At 40.4% G+C, this 9,783-nt stretch overlaps 1 protein-coding gene across 1 annotated transcript in view; it reads left to right on the plus strand.

Annotated features, from left to right (window-relative positions):
- The window catches only part of LOC109032769 (protein tiptop), a 245,616-nt gene extending 237,381 nt beyond the window's left edge, over nucleotides 1-8,235 (plus strand). Inside the window, 1 exon segment of the mRNA XM_072303151.1 lies at nucleotides 2-8,235. Within this exon segment, the coding sequence (XP_072159252.1) occupies nucleotides 2-2,361 (2,360 nt within the window). The 3' untranslated portion in view covers nucleotides 2,362-8,235.
- Nucleotides 8,236-9,783: the final 1,548 nt, after the last annotated feature.

Genomic DNA, 9,783 nt, shown 5'->3' on the forward strand with positions numbered 1-9,783 from the left:
TATCCCCAGATCCAACCGCCGCTTCCAGCGCCGCCCCAACAGGCGCCGCCCTCCGGGGCCTCCAACAACATCAACTCGCCGCCGTCGGCCGCCAACAGCAAGCCCAACTCTTCCGACTTGAACCTCATCATCAAGGAAACCATGCCGCTCCCGAGGAAGCTCGTCAGGGGGCAGGATGTCTGGCTCGGGAAAGGCGCCGAACAAACTAGGCAGATTCTCAAGTGCATGTGGTGCGGGCAGAGCTTCCGGTCACTCGCCGAGATGACTAGTCATATGCAGCAAACGCAGCACTACACGAACATAATCTCCCAAGAGCAGATTATCTCCTGGAAGAGCGCCGACGAGGGCAAGTCCGGTGGAAGCGGGAGCAGCGGCGGAGTGAGCAGCTCGGCCGCCGGTGGCGCCTCGAGTGTAACCAGTAGTCACGTGAGCGCGGTGCTCACCTGCAAAGTATGTGATCAAGCCTTTAGTTCGTTGAAAGACCTTAGCAATCATATGGTGAAGAACTCCCACTACAAGGAGCACATCATGAGGTCGATCACGGAGAGCGGCGGCCGGCGACGGCAGACGAGGGAGAAGCGGAAAAAGTCGCTGCCCGTTCGGAAGCTGCTCGAGCTGGAGCGAGCGCAGAACGACATGAAGAACGGCGAGAGCTTCATGATGCTCGGCAAACACAACCGGGAGATCCACGCCGCCAGTCGGATAACCTGCGAGAAGTGCGGGGAGAAGATCGACATGGCGGTCTTCGTCGACCATATCCGGTTGTGCATCGGGAGCGGCGCCATCAGCAGCGACCATAGGAATCTGCTGAAGAACGCCCTGCTGTCGAGCAACATGCATACCTCGGAGAATCCGCCCAGCGTGACGCAGACGCTCCGGGAAAGCCGCAAGATCAAAAAGGACTACGTGAATCTCCCGTCCGTGTCGCCGCCGGCCGCCGCGTCGGACCTCTCGATCAACTCGGAGCCGAAAGCAAGCAATAAACAGTCGGACGGCAAGAACTCCACCTCGCCGTCCGTCCTCAACGCCATCGAGAAGCTCATAGAAAAAAGTTTCGACTCGCGAGGCAGGCATGGTGGTGCTAGTGGTGGCGCCAACTTCAACCCCAACGCCAGTCCCGGCAACGCTCCCATCGGTTCCAGCATCCTCAAGAGGCTAGGCATCGACGAAAGCGTCGACTACACGAAGCCCCTCGTCGACGCGCAAACTATCAACCTTCTGCGATCGTATCACCACCATCAACAAGCCAACTGCGGGCGGAGGGAAAGAAGCGGTAGCGAGTCGAGCTCCGTGTCGGACAGGGGTCTATCCAGGCACGACTCTCTCACGCCCGAGAAGAAATTCGACTCTCCGGAGAAGCTGTCGACATCGTCCGCGAGGGCGACGCCGGAGAACGTCGGCGCCATGTCTCCGCCCGAAGACGCCTCGGTCGATCTCAAGATCAAGCGGGAACCGGAAGAGGAAGCCGGGGTACCACTCCCGAGCTCCAACCGGAAACGCAACCACGTGGACGTCAAAGCGGAGATCAAAGAAGAGGATGAGGTGAGCGTGAAGGAAGAGCGGGATAGAGTGGAGAGCCCGGAGAACTCGGAGAACCGCGACCCGCAGAGGCGGATGAGCGAGGAGTCGTTGGTGACGACGAGTAGTGTCAAAGCCGAGGACGATGAAGAACCCAGGAAGGAGAGCAGTGAGAGCCCAGCGTCTAGTCCAAAACCGGCTCCGGAGAGCCCCTGCCGGAACTCGGCCAGCCCGGCGAGCAGCGATCGTTCGGCGACGTCCCGGTCCGATAAGAAGTCGAGCGGGAGTTTAGGTGCTTTATCGTCCATGTTCGACAACCTCTCGGGTGGGAACGCCAATTCCTCCGAGCCGACGACGACCTCCGGGAAAGGGACGAGTCACCCTCTGGCGGCCCTCCAGAAACTCTGCGACAAGACTGAGACTCACCACCCGCCACCGCGGCCGAGCCTCGCGGCGCCGCACGGCTCGACGCCCGTCCCCCTGACGACGACCTCGACGAGCAACACCCCGGGTGCTATCCTGGCCTTCAGCTGGGCCTGCAACGACGCCGTCGTCAACTCGGACTCCATCATGAAGTGCGCCTTCTGCGACACGCCGTTCATCTCCAAGGGCGCCTACAGGCATCACCTCTCCAAGATGCACTTCGTCAAGGACGGGGTCATCCCCGACCCGGTCGCCCTCAAGTCACCCTCGACGCCCCCGAGCAAGTCGAGTAGCTCCTCGGTGGCGTCCACGTCGGCCGCCAGGAGCCCCACGCAACAGAACAACTTCGAGGAAAGCCCCCATTCTAAATTTCTAAAGTATACCGAGTTAGCGAAGCAATTATCTAGTAAATACGTTTGAATGAAACGCCACGCAGTCTCTCTCTCTCTCTCCCTCCCGAGCTCTCTGTACATACGTTGCAAATACTAATCTGTGAATATCTCACTTTAACTTCTCAACTTTCCGCTCCCTCCGTCGTAGCTTATCAACCCCCGTCTTTTCGATAGTTTCTCTGCGCTTCTATTTACCGTAGGAGTTGATCTCTCCTCTCAAAATTATCTTTCTTCTTACATGGCCGTGCCAATGGAGAACGCCGTATGAACACTTGAATGTTGCCAAATTTCACCCGAGAAAATTGTATTTTTGAGAAATATCATGTGACTTTTAATTGAAATTTTCAGAAAATATCACAGGGAAAATTCGGTGAGAAATTTGAAAAAAATTCTGACTTATTTTCTCGTTATTCGACGAAGGAAGTTTGGCAACCTCTGAAGGCTCATACGGTGTTCTCCCTTACCACGACAGTACACCTGCCACTAATTCTGTGTTTTTCAGTTAAAGAATAATTTCTCTCTTCTTATCTCTAAGTTGTGCAATGCTATTGTAAGTTAATATTCTGAAAACCTAACGATTTAACTTCAAGAACGAAAATAAGTAATGACTGAATAAGATGACATCTCAGTGATAAACCATCGAATTTAGTTTTGATCTAGTTTGTATCCTCTACTTGTTCCAGTTAAACTTGACGAAAATAATTTTTTTCCTTGTTCACCTGATACGGATATGCATGAATGAATGGAACAAGGCACGTATTTTCTCCTTTGGAGACGGGATTTTGGTTTCATGACTTAAAATAGTGGTTTATTTAAATAGTTTTTATTTTTATATCCCTCTAAATTTGTCAACTCATCACCGCCTTTTCATGCGGATTCTTATTGGGGTGAAAATTCATGGAAATTAAACACTCATTATTACTCATCTCTATCCACCATAACTCCACTGTTATGAATATGATGACGTAGCCTCCCATCTCAATATTATTGGCTGTATCTCTGTAAATGGAATGACTTGAATGGAATGAATATGATGGTAATTTTTAGATGGTGGGAGTATATTGAAGATACTAAAACGTATACCATTTATTTTTAATTGATTGTAGCAATTTTAAATCAAATAAAATTACCTGATTTCCAATGTGATGCAAAAGAATATTTTCATATTTTGCCCCATTTATTATTGTTGTTGATGTGTTTTTTCGTTCCCAACTTTTTTGTTTAGTTTTTCTTACTTTTGTAATATACAGGTTTTTTCGCCGTATTTTTCTCATGAAACATTATTCACAAGCAAAACTCATCAGTAATATCCAGTTCTAACACTGTCTTCTTTGTTCAAATTTTCTTTCCCTCTCGCCTCGCTCTTTCTTTTCTTTCTTATGTAAGCGATACGAATTCTATTTTCAAGTTAATTGTCCAAATAACTCACCTAAGTAGACGTCAGCCATTATATAAACTGACAGTTATTCTCTTTTTTTCATTGATTTGAATAAAAGTTAACCCTCTCTGACGTTTGTGACAAAATGCATAATTTCAATACTTGCACCGCAATTCAGTCCACGTTGTTACTAAATTTATTTTGAAGTTCATTTACTCTAATAAACTTCATATAGAATTTTAGATTCGAGTATGAACTTTCCCATAACAAGGCCAAATTATAATGATAGGTCAAAACCTTCATAAATTGAGAAAAAAGTGAAAAAATTCTTTTAAATGAGAAGAAACTTAAGCTCTCTCCATCTATTAAAAGCTCATCGTTTATTTTAATACGAGACGCTTGACATGTAGTTTACATTGCAATGAACCATTTTCCAGAAGTCTATACTTTTAACTGTTTTGTATTTTATTTTCTTTTAATTTATGAAACGGAGATTAATTTAGGTTCCCACTCTCAATTGCGCATGGTCTAATTTGACTGTACTTGGACTCCTTGGTTGTATGTTATTACTTAAATTCCAAGTCTTAAGCTCAATTTATAGGTACTTATTTAATTTCTATATTTTTTTACCCATAGCAATGATGTTCATAAGTCCCAAAAAAGTATACGTCTTTTTTAAACCTTTGCCGAAGTCATGTTTCCTTAATGAAAATTGTGTTTACCATAATAGTTGATTTCCTTGATGTGAAAGAAATACTTGACAAAAATTCGACTTTCTATTATTCTGCTTCGTAATTCGTTGGGTGGGCTGATAACCTACATGTGTAACTCTGTAATATCTGTACATAGTCCCTTCTTCTCCCACAGTTCAGCAACGTTGGAGAGATCTGTCTACTCAGGCCTCTTAAATTTTTTGATTATGATATTGATTACTACAAGAATGTGATTCTACAATGTTAAACGATGATATTTCACAATGTATACGTCAAACCTTAGAGTCAATTATCCCTGCACTATTGCTTCTTGATAAGTAAAAACATTGATAAGTAAAATTATCAATTCAGTAAAAGCCTCAGCCAATCGGAATTAACTGAACGTATTTCTGCCAAACGGAACCATGTGCATTTAGACATGAGCCCTAAGACCCATGAAAATATAATGCACAACAGGGCTCACGTCATAATGCACATACTTTCATTTGGCGGAAATACGTCCAACTGATCAATCTACTGAGTATCCTGTATTTTTCTTTGTTGTGTCTCAGCCCACTAAACTCATGCAAGACTCTTTAAAAAAATATTCTTTTCTGTCATCATTAACACAAGTCCGCAGTATCTAATTTGTTTCCATCATTGTCATTATTTTTGTATTTAATATGAATGTATTTTATCCAAGTTTGGTAAATAAGAGCCCACCGCTAGTGTTCCTCAAAAGGGTCTCCCTACAAAAGGAAACTCCAGTAACTTCGAATCTTCTTGGATTCCATTCAATCCAAGTAAAAATGATAGATTACTCGCAAGTTTCTCACGCACTTTTTTCTTCCTCACAACCCTTTTGTCAAGAGACATTATAAAAATGGCCGATTGCGCACAAAAAACAAAGTAGTTCTTCCTCATCATGACATCAAGACCTAAGATAATGCTTCCACCCAAGTATGATATAATAAATGGGTGCTTTGATTTTATCCAATCCTCGGGATACTTAAAGACTTTTTGTTAAAAAGAAATTCAAAGGACAATTTAGAACCTTGGAACTCTATCTTAATGTTAAATTTCTAGATGGTACTTTTGACTTTGTCACTTTCATACATTCCTTTCTGAACTATGTTCAAACATGATTGTATACGACTCTCTTAGAAAGTCTTCTCTTGCTTCATTGTGAGGCAAACATTATTAAACTCTAATAACGTTGCTGTAAGCAATATTGTATGTTATCGGTGTACTTATAAAATCTGCATGTGCCAACTAGTACTCAATGCGTTCTGAAGAGAATTTTGTTTCTCTCTCTTCACTAAAGTGTGTTGCATTAAAGTTAAAGCTAGGAGGATATTTTTACATTATTTTTGCTTCGAAATAAAAAGCAAAGAAATAGGCGGGTTGATTAATGGGAAAAAACTGCAGAATATTCATCCCAAAATTCTCCTGAAAAGTTGACGGAAAGTTTGTAAACTGGAAGTTCGTAAAAAATGACCAAAATAAAGTGAAGTCCACAGCCAAATATCATGCATATATTCAACATTCAATAGATAGAAAATCCGTACACGTCATCAATTTGTTGACGTCACGTATTTCAAGAACGTTAAAAATACATATGGACGTTACTATTTGACTTAGGGAGTTTCTATCCAAAATGTTACTTCGGTTATCTCAAATTTAGGTTTCCTTTAAAACTTTCAAACAGTAGGTCAGGCACAGCTCTCTACTTGATATTTTTAGAGGCGATATCGCATGAAAAGATGGAACCTCGTTGAATGTTTCTTTGAAAGCTGACAATCAGTTACCGAATCAAACCGTCACGCTTTCTGTGCAAGTCTTAGTTTGAAAACAAGTTGGTTATTGATCAAGAAAACAAGGGAGAATATGGAAAAAATATTCCGTTGTGCAAAAGAGGAACCAGAAATGATGAAGCTCCTTTCCTGAAAACAAATCAGTTTTTGTGCTAGAAAAGAAAACTTTGAACGATGGCGGGTACTTACGCTCTGTTCGTGGTGTTAAAAGAGAATCATGCAATATTCTCTCAAATAAAATTCTAGTCTCTTCCTAATATACTTACGGCGATTAGAGGTATAGATTTCCTCTCTGCTCGCGAGGTGTTAGTTTATTTATGAATTTGTTCATCTTTTCTCCAATCAAAAGTGATTAGATGCTAATAGTAAACCTCGTCGCTCCACTGACATAAGCACGTAACCACATTTCGAGATGAGACATTGTGTTCGTCCGTGGCAGCTCGCAAGTTGGCAGTAGTGGGTTTCATCTAGTTGATTTAGTGTGAAAAATCGATGTTTATTGGGGCAGCCTCAACTATATTCGATTATTCGCATCAATTTAAATGGAGGAAAAAACAATGTAGCCAATCGTGACGATGTCCGTATTAATCTATCATAACTGCTTTAAGTCAGCGGAGCTTTGAGGTGTTCTCCTTGTAGGGCAGTTTTGGACCTTTATTTTGCTTTAAATTTTCGTTACGCATTAAAGTACCTACTGCAACTCCTTAGTTTTGGCTATTTTTGATGACGGGTTTGATGGAAGCTACTGAATTTCAGGTGTTCTAGTTTTTTTCCTACACGACTGGAACATCGCTGCCATCAACTCCATCATCACTCTGTGTCCGGTCGACTAGGCTCCAGTGAGAATTTATACGATAAAATCATAAATACCAGTGTTATTTAGCACATAAGGATCTCTTATAGGGTTGGGTTATCATTATTTTTAAGACTCAAGCATGGATGTATCCCTTCGATTTTAAGTTATCAATTTCAATGATAACGGCCCCTTATTCCAGTTGGTACTTATAACTGCGATTCAGTAACTTTGCCGAGGAGTAGAACATTTTCAACAAGAAGGTCTCTCAGATAATAACTTTTGTTACAATAGTTTATTCGCCGTTCAAAGGCTGTGAAAAATATAGTTACTGATAGAGTGAGAAGACTCTCTCTTAAGTTTTTCTAATGTTGAGGAAGGCCAGACAAATATATCTGCCTACTTTTTGAATACACATGAAACAATCCCTAAAGTTTCCAAGTTCTTAATGTCTTAATTTTCCAATTATGTTCACAAATGACATGTCGGGAGATCGAATTCTTAATTAATTCGTGGTTGCTGTATTTACGTGCTCGTACGAAGTATAATATTTTGATACTCGTGTGATGAGTCTATACTGTCTTATGAACAGGTTCTAAGTATACGAATTAAGGTTAATAATGATAATCCAACCCATTTTTTGTAGTTAAGAACTACGTCTCTGTATACGATGATTGTAAATAGTAACTTTTTGTAATTTTTCAGCCTAAAAATTTCAATTTAAAATACCAAGACTAATTAGTTTATTTTTTAAAATATTTTGTATCATAACTGAAGCTGTACTATTATAAATACTTTTGTATTATTACTGTCGCAAATTTACTCATATTTTGTTAGGTACTTCATTGAATTTTATGTATTTATGTACAAAATTAAATTAAATAGGTCAAAAAGAGGCAAGTTGAACTCGACAATTAGTATTGTTCAAACGTTTGTGATGCAGTCCGCGTATTAATTTTAGTTGATCATGTTGTTTCTTTCCTCTTTACATTTTGTAAAATAATGGATCTAATCCACTCTTTTTCGCGGAGGAAGTCAATGTTGATGGTACTCTTGGTATGTTTTGATCGAATATTCTTCTTTTTCAAAAGATGCTCATTTTCATAAATTGGTATACATGATACCAAATTTTAATGTTTAAGACATATTAGGTAATAAATTCATGGATAAACACAATGTATACTTCAATGACTCATAAAACAATAAAAATATTACTATTGTTTAATTTTTCTCCTTTATTCGAGATTATTTCCGCCACACCACCCTTTCAAATTGATGAATTGTCTTAATTTCTACAGAAAAAATAATTAATTTCTGGAATCACAAGAAATGCAAATCCATTCACATTCATCAAAACTTTCTTGCACTCTGTACAGAAAAATTGTAGGTATTCATTTTTAAAGTAAAGTTTCTTCATATTTTTTTTTTTAATTTTGCAAAAAAACCGAAAATGTACTGAAGGAAAAACAGCAATAATCACAAACAAATAAATTGAATTCATTACTCTTTTCTTCAACACGGCACTGTATGAAATCAAAACAAGAAAATGATTTCTAGGGATCAGTAAAAAATCCGTTCAAGTTGTAATTTGACGTATTATGCTAAAAGGAACTATGTGCACAGGACTTGTGTGCAACATAGTTCCTTTTAGCATGAATACGTCCAATTAAGGATCCTTATAAATAGGAAAACACTCAAAGTCATCTCTCGAAAACTTCCCTGTCTTTGCTCCTCTGCGCCAAAAAGATCCAGTGAAGTTTAAAAAAAAAGTGTTAGTTTGTTCTTTTTTTATATAAATTGAGAGCAGAGATTTTGAAGCACCACAAACGAGACACTTGTCTTTGCGGCTACAATTCCGACATCGATGCCTAAAGTGAGAAACCACGTATCTTCAGCGCGGTGCTCCAAAATCTCTGCTCCCGTTTTAAATTTTCGAAGAGACACAAGTCAGCTATATAACTGGAAATTTTCACGGAATATTCTGTTTATAAAGAAGAGAGATTAAGGAAGTTTTTAGGAAATTAAGTTGACTACAAAGAGAGAAAAACCAACACAAATGATTGATTTATATGCGAAGTGAAACCCAGAATATCCCTAACCTTCGGTTGACAGTCTCGAGAGAAAATGTCAGGTAGGTTTTTTGAAGAAATTAAATAAAAAAAAAAACGAGTGGTGAATACCAACGATCAACGTCGCAATCTGAGGAATACATTTTACCAGTCTCTCTATTGTTTTCTGTTCTAAATTCACCGCAAAATGCACCTAAATCAAGACACGACTTGTGTTAATTTGCGTTTGACTTCCCATTTTAACCAAGTATAACACAAGAACACAAATATTTTTATCAGTGTAGTTTTCCAATGATGAAATAAAGTATGACAGGAAGTCTGCAACGTTGCAAACAGAGATACGTAGTTTCGAACTTTGGCCGTCGATGTAATGATTGCGTCGATACAAAATAATTCAACGTACTTGTGCACATCAATTTTTTCTTAAAAAATATTTAGCAACTGAATCCTCTTTGCTTAATTATGTCGAAAGTAGTCAGCAATCGCTAGCAATTTGCAAGCGGCATAAGCATTAACTCGTCAAACTGCAATGTATCAATACATGAAATTTTTCATTGAAAAAGAAATTCATGAATGCGAGCTCGGCGCGGGGCGCCTTCCAACCCCGTTGATACTCTCCGCCTTACCAGAGAGTTAGTTTATTTGCCTATCCGAACCACACCCAACTAAGCTCACTGCTTTTCACAACACGCACTTGCGAGTGT

The sequence above is a fragment of the Bemisia tabaci genome, chromosome 8 (genome assembly GCF_918797505.1).
Source record: "Bemisia tabaci chromosome 8, PGI_BMITA_v3".
Classification (NCBI taxonomy): domain Eukaryota; kingdom Metazoa; phylum Arthropoda; class Insecta; order Hemiptera; family Aleyrodidae; genus Bemisia; species Bemisia tabaci.